Here is a 23,483-nt window from a genome sequence, read left to right as displayed (position 1 = left end):
CCGGCTCAATTGATTCCATTGATTCTGACCGTCAATTAAAAACGCAAATGCGGTGTACCCCCTCCTAGACGCACTCAGATCTGATTGGTGATACGCAGGGCGGTGAGAGTGGAGTAGCGCGGCACGAATCGTTTCAGCTGTGCACACTTGTGTCATCCACTCTCAAAAACAAATACGTGATTGCTAATATTGCTCAGTGAAATCTGTCGACACGATTATTCGAATTGAATTTCATGATTGTGTGATATTTCATTCAGTGTTCCATGTTAGTGTCCATCGTTTTCCATTGTTTTCAATTTACCTCCTATGTGTGCACAAGTGAACGCATTGGCGGGAAATAAGAAGACAGAGTTTCTCGGGAAGTCATTATTTGCTACTTTCATTCGATCTTAACTTGGTTCGAGGAACTAAAGTTTTGGTTAAGGCGACATTTCCAGAGCAAGGTAATTTGATCAACGTTTCTGAACCTCTACGACTTATTGCGTCTTTCCTATTTATACGCCAAATCATAACCTTAAATCATAACATGAATTACATGTTCATTAGCTTTGTCTCTTTTTGAAACGTTTTGACGATTAATGACATTACGTTTCCGTAGAATAAATAGATAATCAAATCCAATGGCAGAACGGCCTGAAGATCTAAATTTACCAAATGCGGTCGTAACCAGAATTATAAAAGAGGCACTGCCGGAAGGAGTCACAGTTGGCAAAGATGCCAGGACCGCGGTAGCGAAGGCGTCCTCGATATTTATATTGTACTTGACGTCGTCCGCGAACATAATCGCTAAGAAGGGAAATCGTAAAACAATAAGCAGCCAAGATGTTATTCATGCGATGAACGATATAGAGTTTGAGCAGTTTATCGATCCGCTGCAAGAATCGTTAGAAAACTTTCGTAAAGCCCAGAAGGAGAAGAAAGATGCTACGTCGAAAAAGAAGCAACAAAAAAAGGACGGGGATGATGTAATAGAAGAAGAAGATGAAGGAAGAGAAGTTATGGTCTTTTGATGCGTATTAAACGTGAGAGTACACATAGAAATAAATACATAGAGTCATACTATTTTGCATAACTACTACATAAGTCTGAAAAGTTTGTCATATTCTATTTATTATTAAACGAAGAAAATATATTGGTAAAAAAAAGTGACGCAAGTGTTTGAAACAACTCTCTCGTATTCCAAAAGTTTCACTTATGCTGTATTATTCCTCGCAAAAATGAAGCAATCAATCCGAACTTGTTTAGAACTTTTTATTCGTGATCTTTTTATTTCAACAATTCTTGCTCGAACATTACACACAGATCAATAAATTGTCAATGGCTTATTAATGGATACTTTTAAGATACTGTATTTATATAAGAAAGATTTCTTTTTATAAAAATTGATTTCTATCATTTATAAAAGCTTGCTCTCTACTTATCTTGACTTTTGCATTATTAACTCTCAACCACTTCAACGGATTAAAATGCTTTAATCTTTACAGTATTTATAAGGCTATTGCGCATGTAGATATGTCAGTGTCCGCATTATATAAAAATTGATATCCATAGTTGAGCGTTAATAAGCACAATTCATTCTATCACTTTATTTTCGAATATTTGGTATTTGCATCGTAGATAATGTTAAAAAAGTTAGGCAATTTTAACCTATTTTGAATACAATTATATTATCTCAATTGTATAAAGTACGGTCATTATGGCACTGAAAAACGAGAGATCAGGATTCCGAAATCCAAGTTCCTGATCTGGACTTGCTGCTCTTTAAAAGGATCGAAATGATGACGCTAACTGTGGGCTGCAAAGTGCAAGAAATACACACTTTCGTTTAACAAGTATAAATGCCATGTTTTGTGGTATGCTAATTTTATCTTAGAGCATAAAACGAATGCTCTAAGAATTTTACAGACGAAAACATTTGAAATATACGGATGTACGTCACAACCTACTTTCTTCTGTATAAGTTTTCAAACGTTAAACGCATACTGTCGAAATACCAAAGTACTAGAAATAAATAGCTAAATGGAGACATTTACAAAAAGCGTTGTTTATGCTTCAAGGCTTTACAACGTGAATTTTGCGATCTATGGTACTTCTACACATCGGGCAACCTGCGGTAACCATATTTGCGCAACCTGAACAGCAACAGAGATGTCCACATGGTAGAAAAATTATTTCACACTGTAAGAAATATAGAATCGTTAAATGATACCTCATTTTATTATAGGAATATCCGAATAGGATGAAAGTTATGCTTACTTCTAAATCAAGGCAAATTACACATTCGGCAGTATTGATACTCTGTGTAGTGTTATACTCTGGATAGTTAGAGCTGGTGCACGCTTCTTCAGGTGGTGCGGAGGGTGTTTCAAGTGTTCTAGTTTCGTTGAGTTTCGCTTCCGCTAGGTAATTATCAACCGCAAGTCTTATAGCAGTACGATCATTCTCGCAATGTATTCCGATCTATGGCAGTTAAAATACACGTTTTATTTTAACGTAGCAAATATCCATATTATGTACAGTAACTCATGCTTCACATACATTTTTTAATTGCTCGTCACTAAGATCCGTACTAAGTAATGAGGGTAGAGAAGCTAAAAATGGCAAACAATGTAACGCTCCTGCTATTGCAACGTGCCGCACTAGCATAGGCTCTAACATTTCTAATAAACCCTGAGGTCGTGCTTCCATTAAAGACTGATATTGCATCAACCAAAACTGACTTCTTCGTCTAGAATTCTTTGGAAATGAAAATACAATTTTATAATGGCTATTAGTAGAAAAGTAGCAGAACAAAAATGGAACCTGTACTTACATTAATATAACGTTGTTGCTCTATAGTGTTGATTGTTTCCAAAAGCTGATCTCGTCTGTTCTTCTGCTGTTCCAATAGGTTTACCAGAATAGCACTGAGCGTTACTCTTTTCTCCCCTATTTCATTCTATCGCGTAAAATATTGAAACACTTTTATTATAAAAATAGACAAGGTATTTAAAAGAAAGTGTCGATAATCCCCGAATAAGTACATACAAGCTGCTGGTTAATTTCCAGCTTTCTCCTCTCCAGTTCAATGGTTGTAAGTGCAGCTAACTGCGATTGTACCAAGTTCACTTGCTGCACGATACTCCAAGAACGTGCGTCGCTACGTTCCAATAACGCTGCGACGGCAGCCTTCTGTAGAACTTCGTCTTGTCTTAACGTATCAATTAAATTTTGTCTGTTTTTCTCTTGACTTTGTAGTATTTGTGCTAAGTGATCATTATTCGTTACTTCTCTGAAATATTTATGAGATCGAATCATACCATCGTATTAAATATTTATAACATCAAATAATTCTCTGTGTTTTACTAACAGTGTGAGCAAAGATTGCGCAGCATAATCTCTATATTTACTATGTTCTTCCAACTTCCTGGTTCTATGAAGCTCCTCCTCTAGTAACTTTTCCATTGAAACTATAAAATCGTACATAAATATATCATTCAGATAATAGGAATAAGTAGAGCGCGTTGGTAACTTGGCACTTACGAAGAGTATCTTTTGTACGGAACATAAATTGTTCTGAATGACAAGAAGACAATAGTTGCATTTCTTCTTGCTTTTCCCGTTCAAATAGTTCAGCTTGGCTTTGTCGGTCCTCCTCACCATTCCTTAAAAATTCTTTAATCACATTATCTGCTTCTTTCTCAGCTGGAAATGAAATTGACGATTAGTAATTACAATGCTGAGAAAGAATCATAATCTATTTTCAAAAGTAGTTGTATATTATTTCTTGAATAAGCAAACGCTCAGATTAAATTACCATTGTAAATGTAGGAGAGCAGGCGTGCTCTGTTAGAATCTCTTTCTTGCTGCACTTTCTCTAGTTCATGTTCCAATTGCGTCTGCTGCAAAGCGAGGTCCTCCAGAAGCTAATAACAGAAAATGCTTCAGTGCAAAAAAATGATAAATTCTACATGAAGCTAAAAAGTAATAATTGAATAACTTTCATTTTTAAAGACCTTCTTTCTATGCTGCTTCAGCGTCGACTGAATTCCAATTTCGTACTCTTGTTGTTGTTTGATATTCTTCTCTACTTCTAGTAACGCGTTTTGACGGTGCTCCTGCAGAATGAAACTGATCATTATATCGTAATATTCAAGCTACGCGCTATTTTCTCAAGCGAGTAAAATAATAACGCAACTTACAAGGGGAGGACACCATGTGGTAGACATCGATTTTGATGAGCCTTGGCACGATGGATTTATGTCGAAAATAAGTAAATAGGTGTCCGAGCGTTTCTACCACTGGGCCTTAATAATAGAGATATTTACATGTAAATTATTAAAAAATTTCATAGTGGCCGTGGGGTTTTAGTGGGTAAAAATCCCACAACTACCCTAGCGCCCGCAGGGATTCCCCTCTGGAGGAGTCGGGGTGCCTTTTGTTTTCCCCAAGTTAAAAAAAAAAATTTATAAAGTTTTTTTTAACGTGGAGACACCTTCAAAAGGCACCCCGACGCTTTCAGAAGGGAATCTCCCGCGGGCGCCAGGGTAGTGTGGGATTTTTACCCACTAAAACCCCGCGGCCACTATGAAATTTTTAATAATTTCCATGTAAATATCTCTACTATTAACGCCCATTGGCAGAAACGCTTGGACACCTATATTTGCTTATTTTCGACATAGATCCATCGCGCCAAGGCTGATAAAAATCGATGTATACCACATGGTGTCCTCCCCTTCTTAGTTCGATACAACGCAAGCGAATTCAGCAAACTGCTTAAACTTATTCTACATAGCAACGTCAATACGTATAATAAATATTCGATAGATCAAAATTAACTGCCGCAATAAAGAAATGTTAAACGTGCAGCGAGATATATCTGAAAGCATACTGAAATAAAAGAAGCATCCACATGCCTTCATTTTTTCTAGCTTCTGTAATGCTGCCTAAAAATAAAAATAAAAACATTTAAGACACACTGGGCAAATGCAACATCAAGAATTAGAATCCTCGTTTGCGCCGATACCTGTACATCGTTATTTTTGTTATGATATACCGCTTGCATATCGTCGGAGCTTGTGTCCCTCGCTAAATCTGTTTCTAATCCAGACTCTTCCGGCGAATATTCAATGCCGCTCTCATTCGCCAGAAACGCTATGATTACTATCGTGCCTCCATTCAAAATATCTTGAGGCGGGTATGACAAATTTAATCCGTTGATATTCAACTCCGCTAATTGCTGCACGCAACCCAAAGATTTAGGAAGCTTTTGAAGGGTTTTATTTTGACTGATGTCCAACGTAGTAAGCTCCTTCAACTTCCCAAGCGTTTCTGGTAATTGTTTCAAATTATTTTTCGCAACATTCAATACGGTTAATTTATTTAAGCATACTATTTCGTTTGGCAGTTTCCTTATATTGTTGTCTTGTACATAAAGTTCCTGAAGTGTGTGAAATCGTATATTATGATCAGCAGTGTTGGTTGGAGAAATTTCATGTAATATTTAAAATGCTTGACGACAGAACTTAAGATCTCATTCGTCCTTACCTTGAGTGAGACGAGACACATTATGTCCGATGGCAAGCTGGTAAATTCATTTCCGCGAATATCTAGCACAACTAGTAATGACAAATCGCTTAAGGCACCTCCACCCGAAAGTGAAGTCAATTTATTATCGTACATCCATAGCACCTTCTTCCTGAATACTTTGCACAGCGAATAAATACCAGAAGGTACATGCTTCAAAGCACATTCGGACACATCGAATATTGGTTCAGGATTCTCTCTGGCCTGTGACGGAATATTAATTGGGGTAGTAGAAAAAGATATCGCATATCGGGTATCTGACAGTTCGTCTTCGTAAAACAATAATACATCGCGTTACGCATTATCGTGCATGCATCACAGAGGGCAAAGCCGAAAAGGCAAGGGTATCAATGATACGAACGAGATGATTAATTAACCTTAAATTCATTAAAAAACGTACCAAGTATAATTTGTGCTCAAGCCGTGCTTTGTAATCGACGTTAACCTTTCTCGGTAGAGACATCATTAATCGCGTATGTCATGGCAATAGAGGAATGTAACGAGTGCAGGTCATCCTGCCATCAATTTCCTTAAACCATCAACACGTGATAGGGTATTCGTTTACTTTAAAAAGCGCTAGCCAGTATCTGTAAAATTGACAGTGGCTTGGCGAAATGTGAAAAGCAGTGGCGGACCTTAATGTTGCAAGTCCCTGGGCTAATAATTTCTTTAAACCCAGAGGAACGAGACGATTAACAAAGAAAGGCATTTTCATTCGTTTTCGCGATGTGAGATTAAAGAATAACGCGCTTCAATTACTAGCATACAGACAAAATTATAATAACCGTTCGAAATTAAAGAAATTTAAGAATCTAGTTTTTTATACACTTGTAATTTATAGCCCTGACGGTGCATAAAGGATGTTACCAATTACAATTTGTGTTTTTCCACAGGCGTGGTATAGGATAGGCCCAACATCGAAAATACATTTTTGCCACAGTATTTGGCGTTTCTGAACCCTCTTATCATTTTCCTGTTGCATCCGGCGTGATCGATTCAGAAGGGAATGAGATTACCGCGCTATTAACAGCGAGAATAAAAACTAAATGTGAGTGGATAGTGTTTCATTTTACATTAGGATATAAGTCGGTATTTCAGTTCGCGCGACACAAACTTCCATAAGATGTTAAGTCTACCCCATACATCGTCCGTTGTTTTATTCACTATGTATTGACGTACAAAGGAACAAGTCATAAACATCATATAAAACATTGACTACATGAGAATACGATTTCATTTTATCCCATGGATTTAGGATCATGATCAATTCTCGCGCATTTCGATCCGTGCAATAATTAACAGCGACGACACTCTCCCTCGATCTATCAAAACGCAGTTTCGTAAGTTTCATTTTCTCGTAAGATTCTTTCAATCTCTATGATACTGGGGTGTATTAGTGTACGTTAATAAATGATCTAAAAAATAGGCAGTCGGTACATATGTAACTTACGTCTAAAGACTCGATAGAACTAATTCGGATATTTCGTTCGCTAAAAAGTCTCGTCTCGCGAGTCCTAGACGACTCGTGTCTAGAGTCTGAGGATACAATACTGAGCTACACTGTTTATTTCTCTACAAGCTCAAATCGTTATTCGATCGTGAGCACCTTCTTCTATAACGTTAGTTCTCGGCGAGGTTTCTTTTTTTTTCAACGTCCGTGTATTGGGGCCGTCCTTAAATTACGTAAGGGTAACTTTGGCGATTTCTTACCCCTCCCTCCCCCAGTATAAGAATTCGTAAGATTTGATATTGCAACCCCCTTCTTACCTAATATTTTTTACATTTAATTTCTTCAGTTATTAAAATTCCTTTAAAGGTTTATATAATTCATTTAACTCGGTTTCGGGAAATTTAAATTGAAACTACTTTTCTGGAATATTAATGATAGAATTTGTATTTATTGAAAATTAGATTAAAAAATATTACGTAAGCCGCTATCTGACCCCCCTCCCCCCCATAAGAAAACGTAAGAAATTCGCGACCTCCTCCCCCACAAAAGCCTTACGTAATTTAAGGACGACCCCTATTCCAAGTGTTCGGAACCATTGCATTACAAAAAAAAACAGAAGAATACTAAAAGGAAAAATCTTTCAACGATTCTGCACTCTGTTACAAGTCCTGGAAGAGTTCCCTCTGCCTCAGTCGATATTCCGTCGGTGTAAGCATACCCCTGGAAAATAATACCACTCAGTGAATTCCAAATAATCCGAATACTATCAATAACTTTTACTCAAACCTCAAAACTGTGTCAAAGGACACGCTGACGCCTTTGTCGCACATTTTCCTATAGAGGTGCCAACACTCTTTCTCCTTGTTCGTTTGGAACTGCGGCTCCGTGGGCATCGGCTGTACTTGTTGAACGGTCTCCTTCGCGGTTCTTAGAAATCCCTGTTTTACCTATGAATTTCGTAAATTATCTCACGACAGCCGTGGCCGACAACGAAACGAAGTGTGTGCCTTACATTTGCTGCGGTATTATTCGCCGGCGTTTTAAGTTGTTGCGTAGAGGTCTCCACCTTCTGATGGACAGTTGCCGGTGGTTCTTGTATCTTCGGTTTCGGCGACATCGTCTGTTTCTCTGTCAAACTGCAAAGTAATCGAAATACGTGTAATTTATTCGAATGCTTTCTCCTTATGCTTTCAATGATTCTATGAAAGAAACGACACGCTGTTTCGGTGGACAACGTTTGTCTTTAATGTAAGTGCATCGACGAACAGGTTCATCATCGTTTGGCAGTTTCCATAGTCCTTGAATAAAAGGATGTATGACGCGAACTATTAATACATCCCGTTCACGATCGTGCCTCCCTCTCTGTTTTTATTATCGTGGTAACCGCTTATCGGCCCACTTTTTTTTTACTTCCGTCGATACTTATACGAATCCATGAACAATCGGGATCGTGCCGTGATTTTCGAGCGCTAGTGGGGCAGAATATTGCCGTCGTGCCTACTGTCTCAGACGGATGAGACCGCGGCGAAAGGATTCCCGTCACGCGCACGTAATAGAACCAGAGAAAAAGTTGATTCTCGTCACGCGGGCGTAATAAAACCAGAGAGAATAGAGGTTGATGAAAGATCGATCGCCTCGCGGTTCAAGATCCTTGTTATGTACATAAACTGCCCCGAAGCGATACAATTAGTTTATGTAAAAGCCAACGGACGAAAACCGTGTTGTTTCATTCGTCATTATGGAAATTAATGCGAAAAAGGCACGACAGGATGACGATACAGATACCAGCCGGCAGTAAGGTTTCGACTGCAATTCAGCGTGATTCTTGCTGTTACGTAAGAGATCCTTTTATTGTACAATCTTCAGGACTGCTTGCCTGACTATTGCTACGTTGCGAAGCGGGGACGATTTGTCAGATACGTAAAGGCATTTATCACTGTAATGGCTCGCGGAGTTAGAAGAATATTTTGCGTATCGATCGCGTGAATTTTAAGAACAATAACTCCCTTTAACGAGCGTCGATAACTTTCTTTATTTCGCGAAATACGCTGGCACGGGGAAATAAGAATTAAAGCAAGGGGAAGTATTAAAGCGTGGAGGAGAAAAGTTGATAAAACCAGGGCCAGTTCAAGACCTGCTTTCTCGAATAGAACTTATCTTTAGAAAAATAAAACTTAAGGAAGCAGAACTGACACCGAAGTGACCATGGGCATTAACCTCAACTACCTTCCGTCTTCACACCTTTTTACTACGAACTGAACGTACTTTCAAAAATCTTAAAATATATAAAGCAGAAAGCTTCTCTATGTTTGTGTGCTTGTCTGTCGGCTAAAAAATTTCGAACGATAAACTCTGGAGTCACGAAATGTGCCTTAGCTTATTATTGCTGACTAATCTAATAGATGAATGTGACTATTTTAACTCCCCCCCCCCCAAAAAAAAACTAAAAACGATTTTTTTTATGAAATCAGAATCTAAACTTCGGGCGAAGCCGAGTAGTAAAGCTAGTATCTTTATAAATCAATGAGATAGAATCTTCTGTACTCACGATCGCGACGGTGTGCTACGTGTCTTCAGAAGCTTTCGCTTGTCGTGTAAATCACCAATAGGCACGGCCAGGCATCTCTTCTCGCGATCGGTCAATGGGACGTCGACGACTTCCTCTGCGTCGTGAATTAATGCCAGAACGGGCAGTGCCAAGCTGGGTATGTCCGTTCTCCAAAGCACCGCTTCCTCGCCCGACAAGGTACCCCCGTTTCCACGTTGGTTAACGATCGCCAGCCGACCTGGTGTCGCTTTCTTCTCCTCCTTTGGCGGGGGTTGTTGCTCCTTCGGCGGGTCCTCGTCGGAGGAATCCCTCTGAAAGGAAACTATGCAACCAGTTCATTTCATCAATCCCCCTGGCAACTAAACACTTCTCGCACATTCCTCTTTTACGTCTTAACCGCTTGTCTCCCCAGGAGCGCTTCTTCCGGCGAGGAATAATGCAAATTAGGTGCAACGGAGGATTTAAAGTCGTAATCTTTGAAACACCTATGGTACATTAATTGGGCCAGTGGCGCACTCAGGATTTAATCTCTGGGGGCGGGGGGCGAGTTGGAAGGATAAAAATACTTTCAGTGCAAATTCAGTAACATTCATCAGGTGATTATAAAATTTTATTTAAATAATAAAATCTAGTTTTCTTCTTTTTTACAAAGTTCGTTCTTTGCAGGTGCCTCCTCCTGGTCCCCCCACCGCTGCGTGCACCACTGAATTGGGCCAACGAGGCTCCCTTGATTTCGATGAATTTTTAATGACAGAAAGTACCTATAGAATATTCGCGAGCGATTTACCTGCGAATAAATCATTGCATTGCGTTTTTACATCCTATTGTCGGGTTCGTTAATGTCGATCCAATCGAACCAGGGTAATATCGGCCGCGGAATTTTATAGTCACGATACGTGTGTTCAGCTGGTAACCTGATTTAGTGGCCCTGCAATCACAACACAGGGCCGCTTACCGAAAACTGGGCCAACCGATATCTCGTGTCATCGATTCGGTCTCGCGGGACCTAAATGAGCCCATTAATATTTCCCGCGAGCCGTACTTCTCCCCATTTTCACCCAAGCACCTCTTCGTTGGTAGTCAGCCCTCGTAATAAAAAGTACCGCAATCTCTGAACACCGCCGTTCCTTTTATAATGACAAGACGCGAGAAGGAATCACGAAACAAGGAAGAAAAAAGGTTATTAAAGAAAAATAGTTAACTTTCTAACAAATATCGAATAGCACAGTGATTCCCAACCGGTGGGTCGCGACCCCCAAGTGGGTTGCGAGGTGTTTTCTGTGGGGTCAGTACAGTTTTTTTTTATTAAATAAATATTATTAAGTTGGAATATTTTTTTTTATTAGTTTTACTAGTTTTACTATTTTTAATATGTTCTCTGTGTACCATATTAAATTTATTTGAATATTACAGAAGGAGATCGCGACTCAAAAATGATAGGGAAAACTGGAATATCAAGTCGGAGGAACCATCGACTCCTTTTCTTCGTTGTATTCCCAAACGATCTCTCTTCAGACCTCTTTTAAAACTTCCCCCATTTTACAAGACGCGGAATTTTCCGATCGTCGGTCTTTGAACTTCCATCGTTCAAGCTGTAGTATGAACTTCAATGGGGTCACCGGTTCAAGCGACGATTCAGGCGCGATTCTTGCAAACAATTTCACGCCGGCGAGCGTTCAAATGGAGGATTTTGCTTCAGGGTCGGCCGGCGTGATACACAGGGAAGAAGTTTGGTCGATTTAACGCGTTCGATCCTATTGTCTTCGCCGGTTCCATGTCGCTGCGCGATAGAAGTTCCATTTAATTAGCGACTGTGCACGTAACACGAAAGGGACGAAGTCGCCGCGGGTTATCGTTGACGAAGTACAACAGCAGCCGTGGTAGATACCATCAGGAATTCACCGGATTCTGGCCATACTTCGCATTTCTCGCGAGAAGTATTTCCTGCGATAACGGGTATAAATAAAGAGGACGGAGCGGCTCGAATACAAACTGGGAAGATTCATCGGGGGGCGAGGCGAGGAAATGATAGATCTTGCAGACATCGGGGTGTAAATAAACGCACTCCAAACTGGGGCATGTTTAGGATTTTATTTAAAAGAAAAAAAAGTAAACGTAATAGTGTAAAAAAAACTTTCAAGCTGCATTGCTGTATTTTTTTGCATAATAAAACATTTTTTTCATATTTTATCTAATATTTCTTTCTGTGACAGAAAAGAAGTTCCGCATCTGCGGAATTCGCGAAGCCTTGTAGAATTATCTGAAATCAATGAACCAAGTAAATTCTTAAAGTTTACAAGATTGTTCATGGAATCATCTGTGGCCATAGCCAACTATTGCAATCTCAGGTTTTGGCAGACGTTTGAACCACAAACTTAAAGAAATTTTACGAACGAAAATGTTTGTAAAATAGAAGATTGGTCCAAAAATTATAATCGTAGGTGATTCCATTGAGAGTCTTATAAACTTTAAGAATCTTCTTGGTTTGTTGATTTCACTTAATTATACAGGGCGTTATAAATTCCGCAGATTCTTCTGTATCTCCAAGACAGTTACAGCCACCAGCAGACAGCAGTATCAGATAAAATATCTAACAATTATTTTTTATTACTTTCAATGATGTACAAGTACAGCCTACAAAGTGTTTTAACACTGCGACGTTTACATTGTTTAAAATAAAATCCTAAAGATGACCTATTTTTGGAATGATCCGATAGGAGGGCACCCTTAACATTCATATTTCAAATAAGTTGAAAGTGTAAAATAAACACGCGTTCGAACCAAATAAATATGCGTGCAACCATTTCCACGTTGATATTTTCTCAGAAGAGCGGAATTAAAATATGTGCGATAAAATTGCGATTTATTAAAGTATAAGTAAAGTATAAAAATAAATCTGTTATTCTAGTAATCTATTATTCTTCTTCTATGACGTGGCCAAGACCTCGAATCAATTGCCCGCATTGTGTATGTAATACCGGATCCTTCAATACGTAGAAATGTTTATGGAATCGATTAACGTTCAATGAAATTACATTTGCCGCGAGTGCAGCGAGCAATGGAAACTTGCGAGTCTACGAACGCGTGGAAATTCGCGTGGGTAATGGGCAGGAGTTGCCGTTGTTTCGAGTACACCTTCTTTTTGTCCCACGTAAGAACAATTAAGGGAAGGCGAAGGTGGATATTTCGAAATTATTCGCGGCATCTGGAGCTCGCGTGTCTCGCGTCGTTTCTAATTAGCTCGCTCTATTATCATTCCACAAGCCGCTTCTGTACGCGTGTGTTATTAAATTCCCGGCACGATATTCACCGACGAGCGTCGGTTGTCGTCATTCCCAGTATGTGTCTCTTAATATGCTGATCTAATCGCGCCATTCATGCATTGAAAAATTGCTCGCCGATAATTGTATATCTGGCGGGCAGGCAAACGAGCATAAGTCGAAGTCTACCTCAAGTTTAAACAGTTTCTTTCATTCTGCTTCTTTTCGTAAATCGAAGTCTTCTTAGTGTGATGACTGAAAAAACTTAACCCTTAACTGGTATACTGGGGTCGTGGCAGACCCCAAATAAAAAAGGGCACAGAAATTTGTAAAGTCGACACTAAAGCAACCACTATGAATATTTTCTTCTTAGGTAATGTAGAAAATAATAGAAGCGTAGAAAGTTAAACTATTATTATAAAATTAATTAGAAATTCAGTTTACCAACTTAGACAATCGAAAATTGTACATCGAACTTTGGGTGCTTGGGGTCATGAGCGACCCCAGGATACCAGTTAAGGGTTAATTTCTCGGGAATTAAAAAAGATACTACACTGCGTTCCACATTAGAGCGTACTCGTTTCGCGCAGGGATACACTGTTGATTGGTAGTAAACCGGCAGGGGAGAGTGGTACGACCAATCGCGAGAGTTTTACGACCAATCGCGAAACTGCTGCAACCAATCGCGTGTGTCAGAACCGTGGCAGCTGCGCAGTTCGGTCGCAAACCGGTAGAGGCGTTGGTACGCTCTTATGTGGAACGCAGTGTAGTATTGCACGTTCGTGCCTTTATTCTATCACCTTTTAAGGTTACAAACAAAAAATTGTGCAAGTAAAAAATATTCATTTATAGCGGAAGGGGAGCATCGCGGGTGGAACAATATCTTTCCGGATGCCAGACCTGATTGCTAAGCAACCAAAAGTCCCCATGCATTTCCAGTGTATCAGGCACACTCACAAGGGGAGGACACCAAGTGATAGACATCGATTTTGATGAGCCTTGGCACGATGTATCTATGTCGAAAATAAGTAAATACGTGTCCGAGCGTTTCTGCCAATGGGCCTTAATAATAGAGATATAAGCATGTAAATTATTAAACATTTCACAGCGCTACTGTAAAACACAAAAGCCATAATCTGTACTTAAAGATTTTTTTTCTATATATTTTTTTGTATACTTTATTTTTTTCACATTGTATGAACAGTGAGAAAAAAGGTAACGATATTAACGTTTATTATTAATTCGTTTAAATGTATAAATACAATTGAAGTTTTCTTTTTTAACGTGGGGAAATCTTTGAAAGACACCCCGACACCTCCAGTGGGGAATCCCCCGAGGTCGCCACGGTAGTGTGGGATTTTTACCCACTAAAACTCCACGGCACACAGTAGTCCGAAATCCCCATATGAAGGAAAAAATATGATAGCATCAATGTGAAACCTTCAATTTATACAAAACTTGGTATCCCGGGGTTTTTGAGGTCGCTGATTACAAATCTGAAGTCATAATTAATAAAAACAAAATATCTTCTTAGTATAGGAGATATTTGTATGTCAATATTAATGATTAAATTAAAATATCTACTAAATTAATAGTTTTTCGACATAAGTAGGTTAATACTTTGTCATAGAAAATGATGAACTGAATCCAGCAATTTATTAAAAAATATATGGTTCCGTTTAACAAAACATTAAAAAAATTACTTTTTTCCTCTATTCAAACCACTGTGCGGCATCCATCGCGCGACGGGGAACCACCGGAAACTTAAGAAAAAAAGTGGAAAAAATATATATAGACAAAAGCGGAATTCGAACTCACGACCGCAACAACAACACGCCAACGTCATATCGAACGTTACACGGCATATCTTTAAGTGGAGATTATGGCTTTTGTGTTTCACAGGAGCGCTATGAAATGTTTAATAATTTACATGTAAATATCTCTGTTATTAAGGCTCATTGGCACAAACGCTCGGGCACGTATTTACTTATTTTCGACATAGATCCATCGTGCCGAGGCTCATCAAAATCGATGTCTATCACTTGGTGTCCTCCCCTTGTCGGTAGACGTTACTTTATTGTTCGAATTAGAATTTTACAAATATTTGCAAAATTAAATGACTACGGTCAATAAAACCATTACATTTTGTGCTAAACTTGATAGATTTTTTTCAGACGTGGCCATTTCTTTGTTTCTTAATATTTTTTCATTATGCTGGTTCAGACGATAGCCGCAAGTCTACAGATTACCAATCACTTTGAATGCTGTGTTTTAGATAACTACAATAATTGCTGGTATTAATTGCTCGCCCGTCAGAGATATACAGTTCCGCGTAATCGTGAAACGCGTCGAAAGATAACTGCTGAAGGCTACTTAGTACTTGGATGACAGAAACCGTTACTTTCATTTTTGTTTAGATATTCCTCTTATCGCCATTCCCTTTTTAAATGCAACTTTTGTAGACGATCGCCAGAAGAATATACGTAGTATTAGCTCGGTTGCTTTATTAAACCAAACTGTATATTAAATACAAAAATGTATTACACCTTCTTTTAATCAAATTATTTCCCTTGGCTGTCTATGAACTTTTGCCAGTTTTCTGGCCACGAAAGATGTTCAAACTTGAAAGGTTCCAATTTTTTTTTCAAAATTGAATTTCTTAAATACTGAGGCTGATGGCGACAAACGGTTTGCGGATTCGTTTCAGCGCACGAAAACCTATAAGAAACGGCTATTGACTGTTATAAGTTCGAAAAAGTCAAATTTTGTCGAACTGTGGAATCACATTTTCGTTATAGGTACATATTACCAAATCATTCCAGATATAATTTCGTTAGCATATTTAAATACTTAGGAAGTACTACTTTCCAGTAGCGGACTGGCCGCGGTGTCACCTTGCTCGACGGCAAGTGGGCCCCTATTGAATTGGGCCCCTTTAAACATCAGACAATATTACTAAAAAAAATATACACTTATTCACAAAAATTTTAATTCTACTTTTTTGCCACTTATGTAATTTTTGATAATTGTATTTGTTTCTTATAAAAATTAGTTTAATAGCCTTATAGCTGTGGGCCCCTTTGTCTCCTGGCAACCAATAATTTTAGACCCAGTCCGCCACTGCTAGTTTCTTTCCATTTCTTGTATCTCGTCCGCTCGCCATTGAAATTATACCAAGGGTAGTTTCTTTAAAGGGATGTTTTTCAGATTTCTGAAAGAAGACGGCTTCGTTTGCATTGTACCTGACTTGATGGGCTTTCTCGCGATGGTCACAGCCGGATTCATCGACGGCTTGATGATCGACGTGGTGGGTAGTTTGCTGCGTAACTCGTCGATCAGCTTATCATCCCCGGGCGAATTCTCGGTGTCGCTGTCGCTCTCAGCCGAGCTGATAAGGGACACCATCGTGACGATATCAATCGTTCTGGAATCGATCGAGCTCCTCCCATGGTTCCGCGACTTTCCATTCTCGTCCTGTTTCCCCCAGAAGCGTCTTCTCGCGCTTCTCGACCGCCTCTTCCACTGCGCCGATCTCGCGGATCGCCCCGACGACACCTGATTCTATTCGCATCAGAAGCAATGAAACATCTTTCCCCAGGGGTGGAGTTGTGTATAGTCTAAGTAGGCAAATTGTTCGGCAAAAGAAATTGAAAAAAGTAGCAAAACATTTTTGCCTGTAGGGGAGAGCGGGGACAAACGTAACGGCGTCAAGAAACTAACACGTCTTCTGCCACAAACATTTCCAAAACGTTTGCTTTACACAGTTACATGTGTGTAGTGTCTCTTTTATTTTACTGACAAGGGAAGATCCCGAACCAGGAGATTCAAAAAATTCTGAAACTTTGCGAATATATAGGGAATTTCCTCCTGATTACAACGCAATTTTTGTTTGCTGCTCAAATTCACTCTAGGGGGGCTGTAATTGACCCCCGAAAATCCGGCTGTTTTCAATTTTTGTGTCATAACTCGTGAATAGTAAAATATTTTTTTACCAAATGCTAGATCTAATTAAAAGAAGTAACTTTTGTCTTGGAACTTTCTTCATCCGAATCCGCGCCTAATCTTCCCCACGTGGCTCCCCACTGAAAAATCAATTTTCTCAGCAAATTCTACCTTTATGGAAGTGGCATCGATCCTTCCCACCGCGTTATCTCTGCAACCCACGCCCTGCTCTTCCTTATCGTTGCTCTCCCCAGAAGCAGGCGTGCTCGGTGCATCGATCACGATACTGACTTGCACTCGGCTGCTGGAGGAGCCCAAGTGTCTTTGCGGCGGTGCCGAGTTGGTCCTCCTCGATTTCTGATCCACTCTCTGCGTTTCCATCATCTTCTTCAGTGGCGAGTTCCTCTCGTTCACCGAGCTGCATCTAAGTTCCGGCGCGACCACCCTCGCCGGTGCAGCTTTATCAGCCACGGGGCCATTTTTGTTCTCCGCAACGATACTCGCGGAAGCGGTCCTTTTCATGGTCGAGGGCACCCTGCCACTGTCGCTTGTCTTCTGAGCAGTGGTCCTACTGTCCAGCGAAGCATCCTTGCTTTCGATCGCCGTTCTTCCGCGAGCATTCCTCTCGATCGTCGCACTTGCCTTGGGATCCGTAATAGTCTTCTGAGCTGCAATTCTCTCGGCAGTAGAGCCATACCTGGTGTCTGAAATACATTTCGGGGCCACAGTTCTGTTGCCCGCATTGTCCTTGCTCTCCGGATTGCCTCGGGCTACGTTCCTCTCGCTCGCCGGCTTCGCCTCAGTCGCTAACTTTTGCTGCGCACCCTTCTCCGCCGCTGGATTCCATTTGAACTCCGCCGCAGACCTAATTGGTCCAAGGAAAGCTCGATTCGTGCCACTGTGGAAGCTAGCCCGCTTCTGTTTCGCCGATGAGAGATCCTCCCGCGCCGTTTTTGTCATACACGAGTGCTCCGATTTAATCGATGGCAATGCCGCGGATGAGGCTTGGGGAGGCCGATCGATGGTCACCGAGCTTTTTTTCTTAGCGTTCAAAGAACAGTCATTTGAACTTCTCGATATCTGAATAAAGAAAGACGCGGCGTAATGTGCCAAGTCCCCGGGTGGGAGTAAAAAGATTCATGAATAAAGCATGTCATGCATTGTAAAGCAAACAGCAATCGGGTTGCATTGTAAGCAACATAAGCATGCACGACGCTACGAATGCCGAGCTTAAGGGGTTACGCCACCCTGAGGCGCTCGAAACAGCACTCAACTAGACGAATTTTTTTTACCGATACTGTGAGGTTGAAAATTATTTATTTTCTTCTTGTAAGTAGAGCGTGTATTAGTGCATATATTGTATAAATACTGTACAAAAATATTAAAAAATGACCGAGTTATTTGTTCTCCCGCGAAGCTCGTCCGCCGTTACACGCGTGACTAACCTGACAAATTATAACGAACATGTTCGTCTGAAATCAAACACCCGATGATTTTCGTGTTTCTTAATAAAATACCTACGATGTAGCATAGGGATTTGAGGAAAAAAAATTTATTGCACAAATGAGAGCAAAGTGAAAAAATTATACGTTTTTCACATGAGGAAACGAATTTAAACCATTAATTATATACGAATGGGGTGTAGGATGGAAAAAACTGATATGCTACATCGTAGATAATACCATTAAGAATATGCGTGCCAAGTTTGAACTCAATCGGACAAATATTTTTGGAGATAAAAAAACGAAAAAGAAGAAAAGTAGAATGGTCGCTACCTGCTGCGGAATATCGACATCCGTGCCTCGTTGAAAGCCTATAACTCGGCTATTTTGGGGAATTTTTGCGTCTACAATGACTTAAATTATTCTTAAAACTTCACGCAATAAGAAAATGCAAAGAAAAAAAATCCTGTTTTCAAAACTTTCAGGGTGACGTAACCCCTTAAGGGGGATCCCATTCTCTGGGCTGCAAAAACATAGCGAAATTTTAGATTTTTTTTTTAAGAAACTAGCGATTCGAATAATCCGAAATTTGGACCATGTTTTCATGCATCTTTGAAGGAGTTGTAGTTTTATTTTTATTAATTTTTAATAATAAATATAGGAGTTATGCATGATCAACCATGGCGCCGTCGTGGTCCGCTGGTGCGCACGATATTTCTGTAACCACAGAACAGATTACTTTCAATTTTGGTCTGTACGTCCAGCAAACATTACTTTATAGTTTGCTGAACCAGGATACCGATAAGTTATATGCTTCTCTGACCACATAAGAAAATTCACGCAAAACTGTCTAGCAAAAGTTAAAGTTTCAGACCTTTCAATTTGAAAACTCTCCACACTCCTCAAAAAAATTTTGTATTTTTTTCTGGCTCGTCAAATCATGGCTACATATGTACACAGTGAAACACCGTTTCATTTTTCTGTTCTAGATTACCAGGAAGATAAATATCATGCACACCAGCTGACGACGATTTTAGCGCAGCGTGTTGGTCGATCATGTGTAACTCCTATATTTATTATTCAAAATTCATAAAAAAAGAACTGTTGCTTCCTCAAAGATGCATCAAATTATGTTCCAAAATTCAGACGAATCAAATCGCTAGTTTCTTAAAAAAAAAATCCCCAATTTCGCTATGTTCTTGGCCCAAAGAATAGGATTCCCCCTTAAACATTAATTTCACGAGTGGAGCATTGAAGGGAGAACATACTTCGCCTTTCTCGTTTTCCACGTCGATATCCTCCCGTCGCTTTCTCACCGCGTCTGAAACCACCTTTTTCCCCAACGCATCAATTTCTCTAGTCTCGCAAAACGAATGCTCGAAACCTGACGTTAAGTCACTATCTCTCTTCGGAGTATTCTTATCACCGTTTTCCAGCGAGACTATCGTAGGCTTTTTAATCACATCGCTCTCGGTTCCTGTTTCCATATAGTTGTCATTCAGATGGATGTGGCTGCCCGATCTTTGCGTCTCTTCGCCTTCCGTTATACTGCGATCGTTGTCGAGGAGGGTTTCAGGCTTGGAGGAGGCATCTTTCGGTAAGGGTGATGGTGGAGCAGTGACAGTCGCCTGGCCAGACATCTCGGAATCGCATCTGGCTCCCAGGGTGCCGTGGGCCAGGAAGATGCTGATGTTAGCCTTGTTCTCCTCGCGCTGCTTCCAGGCGAGCCGCAGCCTCTCAGCCAGCTCCTGTCTGGAGTAAAGGATCGTCGGTTTGTCGATGCCGACGAAACCCCTCGATCTTCCGGTGACGGGCCTGGATCGCCCGGGGATCTGAACGGCCACCACCTCCACTTGCTCCAGTTTATTCTCATTCTGGCGGCGGTTCTCGCTCCAGGCGACGCGGACCTGAAATTCGTTGGTGAATCAGATCGCAAAGCGGCATTTACACTTGACGGTCGAACTAAAACAAAGTCGTAGATCTCGGGGGTAACTGGATTAAATCGAGGCAGAGGGAGTCAGACTTAAGCGGAGGGTCCTCTTTGGGGAGCTAAGAACGTAGAGAAATTGGGGATATTTTTTTTAAGAAACTAGTGACTCGATTCGGGTGAAATTTGGACTATGCTTTTTATGGGCTGACGCTCGATCAGGAGGCCGAGAATGGTGTGATTTTTCTCTCAGAAACTATAAAACTTTATTCGAAAAACTTTTTTCTCTTTGAAAGGTAGTACATTCAGCTGTGTCTCTGAATTTTGGCGTTAAAAAATATTTATTAATAACGAAGTTATTTACAGTCTCATCAGCGGCCACTTGATTTTGTTCACACTGCACCACCACGTTCTTCGCCATGTGTTAACCGTTTCGATAATAAATAACTTTAACAAACAAGGAGAGTGTTTTAGGTGTCCGCCTCCGATCATTTTGATTTTTGGATATGTTATAGAGGACCGAAAAATAAGAAATACGTGTTTTTTTATTTTCCCCCGTTTTTGTATTTGGGGGGTGAAAACTGCGTTCAAAGTTAGGGTTGAAAAATTATTTTTGTGGATTTTTGAAAATCTGGTGAGTCAGTCATATTTTGCATTCAAAGACACAAAATTTGTCCATTGACACTATTCCCCTATCTCTGATAGTTCTCGAGATATTCCACAAAAATGATTTTCCACCCCTAACTTTGAACGCAGCTTTCACCCCCCAAATATGAAAACGGGGAAAAATAAAAAAACAAGTATTTCTTATTTTTCGGTCCTCTATAACATATCCAAAAATCAAAATGATCGGAGGCGGACACCTAAAATACTCTCATTGAAATTTATTTACAGCCCCCTAGATGTCCTGTTCGATGCACAATGGAAAATCGACAGTTTACGTTTGAACATTTGCTATTTTGTCCTAAACCAATATTTCGAAAAAACCCTCGCCCGAGGGCTAGGTAATTTAATATATTAACTAATTTTTTTTGAATTTTCGATTCGACAAGGGAACATCCCAAACCCGGAAATTCGAAAAATTCTGAAACTTTGTGAATATATAGGGAATTTCCTCCTGATTACAACGCAATTTTTGTTTGTTGCCCAAATTCACTCTAAGGGGCTGTAATTGACCGCTGAAAATCCGGTTGTTTTCCGATTTTGTGTTATAACTCGTGAACTGTAAAATAATTTTTTTCACCAAATGATAGATCTAATCAAACGAAGTAACTTTTGTCTTGAAATTTCTTTCCTATCTCTTACAGATTGCGAGTTACAAATTAATATCGGAATATAGCCGAATTTTCAGGGGTTAATTCCACCCGCTTAGAGTGAAGTTGGGCAGCGACAAAAAATTGCGTTGTAACCAGGAGGAAATCCCCTGTGTATTCACAAAGTTTCAGAATTCTTTGAATTTTTGGGTTGGGGATCTTCCCTTGTGAGTGATCGTGGTCACCGCAAAGCCCGTCTTCGAACAGGATACCTATGAGACTGTAAATAACTTCGTTATTAATAAACATTTTTTAACACCAAAATTCAGAGACATAGCTAAATGCCCTACCTTTCAAACAAAAAAAGTTTCTTGAATATAGTTTTACAGTTTCTGAGAAAAAAAATCTCCAAAAATCACACCCTATTCGGCTTTCTGACTGAGCGCAATCCCTTAAGCAGATTTATTTAGGAATGAAAAAATTTATAGAGACTGCCCATTTTTAACACACTTGCAAGCTAACACCCCCTAATTAATTAAGGGGTCGAGTGAGAGTTAAGATGCCTTTTTCCCTTTGTTTTTTGCTAAGTCATCTCCACCACCAAGAATGCGCACTCTATTTATGTGTCTGCGTAGTAATAGCGGCTGAGATTCGCGATAAGTGTGACTGCCGACTAGCGCTTAGCTCGATCGAAGGGTTCTTTATAAAATTCGAGGGTACCTTAGGTCTCTCGAAACCAGCTTTGCCGCTGGTCCCACGTTTGCCACGTGCGAGAGGGCTCGCGCAGATCTGCAGCGACTTGTCATCATCCGCGGATCTCTGTCGTCTGATCTGCTGCCGTCGGGGGACAGGCGGTTGCAAGGACAATTGTCTGACTGGTTTCGCCGATTTCCCGGGTCCTGACATCCCGATGCTCGAAGGGACCCGCCGGCACTACATTCTACAGCAACAGTCTCCTCAAAGACTCTTTAAGATTCTCGACACGAGGATGGGATTATGAAGAGTAATTATTAGCCGCTCGAAATTGATTTTGATTTGAGTAGTTGTTGGGTAGCTACCTCCCGTCGCGCAGGGTAAAGTAACGTAAACACAATACATAGAGGAAGCAGCAAGAACCGAAGCAACGATCACTGAACTCTTCAAACGGCTCCCTATTGCGCGCCGCGAGATAAGGTAAACGTAGAACGGAGGAGTGACGAGGGAAACGAGGAGAGACGCGTGAATGAAAATACTGATTAACCACCTGGGGAGGTGACCGGTTGGTACTCACTCGTGGTGTTCGGGGTGAACCAAAGGAGGACCGTCGAAACGGAGGCGCGATGGATGGAGTCGCATCGTGGTGGCGGCGCGAGCGAACGCCGACTGACTAACTTCATCCATTGCCCTCTGACACGATCGTTCACCACCACTGCCATTTCACCAAACTACCCTCGCGTTACGTGGCCATGTTGGTGTGCACCGTTCGCCACCAACACGCCGTTGCCTCCACCCTCCGCTAGCCAGAGAAAGGGGTGGTTGAACGATGTGTTGCTCCCTTTAATTCGAACGACGCCCGCGATACTACCACCCACCCTCAGCGACCAGCGGCGTTGCGCACGTGCTTCGTCATTTTAATCGTCAAGTTTCCAATCGGTCTCGCGTCAAAGCCCTGAGAAGTCGGAGCCTCCACGATCCCCCAGCAAAAAAAAAACGCTCGGCACTACCTGCTGTCCAGCAGTGCCTCTTCTTTTCCGAGTCTCATTCCCGAGCCTCATTCCCCGCAGTCTCCCATCGAGCATTAAAGTCGCTGCTGGTTTGCGCTAGAGGGGGAGCCGTTCGATGGATGTGTCCGAGGCGTCGCGTACCCGCGTGTTCCAGTTGGCCAAATGGCTGCGTTTGAACGGGAACGTGTCATCGGGGTACCGAACTCGAATCCACCCGGCAGTCAACCGGTATTATTGATCAAAACTTTGCCTATCATCTGACAGGTTGTTGTCCGTTGTTACCATGGCATCGCCGATCATTCGAATCCGCTCCTCCCGTTCCTCTCTTTCTCGCACGTCCCTCCGCGGCCAGGTCGCCACTCCACCCGAGCGTGGTGGATTTGAACGTGAAAC

General features: G+C 40.9%; 4 protein-coding genes across 15 annotated transcripts in view; 2 read left to right on the top strand and 2 right to left on the bottom strand.

The window, feature by feature from the left end:
* Window positions 1-1,149, top strand: part of Chrac-14 (DNA polymerase epsilon subunit 3 Chrac-14) — a 63,642-nt gene extending 62,493 nt beyond the window's left edge. The window contains exons 2-3 of one of the 2 annotated variants that reach the window (XM_076808796.1): window positions 258-443; window positions 599-1,149. In XM_076808796.1, the coding sequence (XP_076664911.1) occupies window positions 621-1,010 (390 nt within the window). In that variant the 5' untranslated portion in view covers window positions 258-443; window positions 599-620 and the 3' untranslated portion in view covers window positions 1,011-1,149. Of the gene's footprint in view, window positions 1-90; window positions 444-598 lie in introns of those variants that run through there. The other variant, XM_076808786.1, reaches the window with a different exon arrangement.
* The window catches only part of LOC143366968 (FIGNL1-interacting regulator of recombination and mitosis), a 42,779-nt gene that overhangs the window by 4,348 nt on the left and 14,948 nt on the right, over window positions 1-23,483 (top strand). The window lies entirely within an intron of this gene.
* LOC143366985 (E3 ubiquitin-protein ligase LRSAM1) lies at window positions 1,238-6,212 on the bottom strand. 6 transcript variants are annotated; one of them, XR_013084879.1, is made up of 14 exons: window positions 5,966-6,211; window positions 5,527-5,769; window positions 5,006-5,419; window positions 4,896-4,925; window positions 3,996-4,097; window positions 3,797-3,905; window positions 3,523-3,684; window positions 3,350-3,449; window positions 3,028-3,271; window positions 2,813-2,938; window positions 2,539-2,736; window positions 2,257-2,460; window positions 1,904-2,178; window positions 1,238-1,868 (listed from the first exon to the last, which is right to left on the bottom strand). XR_013084879.1 is itself a non-coding variant. In XM_076808557.1 (13 exons), exons 1-13 carry the CDS (start codon window positions 6,029-6,031, stop codon window positions 2,053-2,055), a joined length of 2,094 nt encoding a protein of 697 aa, XP_076664672.1. In that variant the 5' UTR covers window positions 6,032-6,212; the 3' UTR covers window positions 1,238-2,052. The 6 variants fall into 6 exon arrangements, 4 of the variants coding, with proteins under 4 accessions (XP_076664672.1, XP_076664655.1, XP_076664682.1 ...); XR_013084880.1 differs by having other exon boundaries at window positions 1,238-1,795; window positions 1,947-2,178; XM_076808557.1 differs by having other exon boundaries at window positions 1,238-2,178; window positions 5,036-5,419; window positions 5,966-6,212.
* LOC143371550 (uncharacterized) lies at window positions 7,565-22,841 on the bottom strand. Its single transcript, XM_076816847.1, has 9 exons — window positions 22,658-22,841; window positions 22,108-22,327; window positions 19,368-20,114; window positions 16,937-17,845; window positions 16,066-16,384; window positions 9,564-9,885; window positions 8,028-8,151; window positions 7,802-7,962; window positions 7,565-7,735 (listed from the first exon to the last, which is right to left on the bottom strand). The coding sequence occupies exons 2-9, from the start codon at window positions 22,291-22,293 to the stop codon at window positions 7,675-7,677; spliced, it is 2,829 nt and encodes a 942-aa protein (XP_076672962.1). The 5' UTR covers window positions 22,294-22,327; window positions 22,658-22,841; the 3' UTR covers window positions 7,565-7,674.

This window comes from Andrena cerasifolii, chromosome 1, assembly GCF_050908995.1.
Source record: "Andrena cerasifolii isolate SP2316 chromosome 1, iyAndCera1_principal, whole genome shotgun sequence".
In the NCBI taxonomy this organism is placed as follows: Eukaryota; Metazoa; Arthropoda; class Insecta; order Hymenoptera; family Andrenidae; genus Andrena; species Andrena cerasifolii.
The sequence above is the reverse complement of the archived record's forward strand: the minus strand, read 5'-3'. Positions and strand labels throughout refer to the sequence as shown.

Coding starts and splice junctions, on each gene's coding strand:
- LOC143371550 (XM_076816847.1), bottom strand. CDS start 22,293: ATGTCAGGACCCGGGAAATCGGCGAAACCAGTCAGACAATTGTCCTTG. Junction 20,115..22,107: donor CTGGTTTCGAGAGACCTAAG/GTACCCTCGAAT, acceptor AACGAATTTCAG/GTCCGCGTCGCCTGGAGCGA. Junction 8,152..9,563: donor CGTAGCACACCGTCGCGATC/GTGAGTACAGAA, acceptor ATTACTTTGCAG/TTTGACAGAGAAACAGACGA.
- LOC143366985 (XM_076808540.1), bottom strand. CDS start 6,031: ATGATGTCTCTACCGAGAAAGGTTAACGTCGATTACAAAGCACGGCTT. Junction 5,420..5,526: donor TGTGTCTCGTCTCACTCAAG/GTAAGGACGAAT, acceptor CACACACTTCAG/GAACTTTATGTACAAGACAA. Junction 2,737..2,812: donor AGCAACAACGTTATATTAAT/GTAAGTACAGGT, acceptor TCATTTCCAAAG/AATTCTAGACGAAGAAGTCA.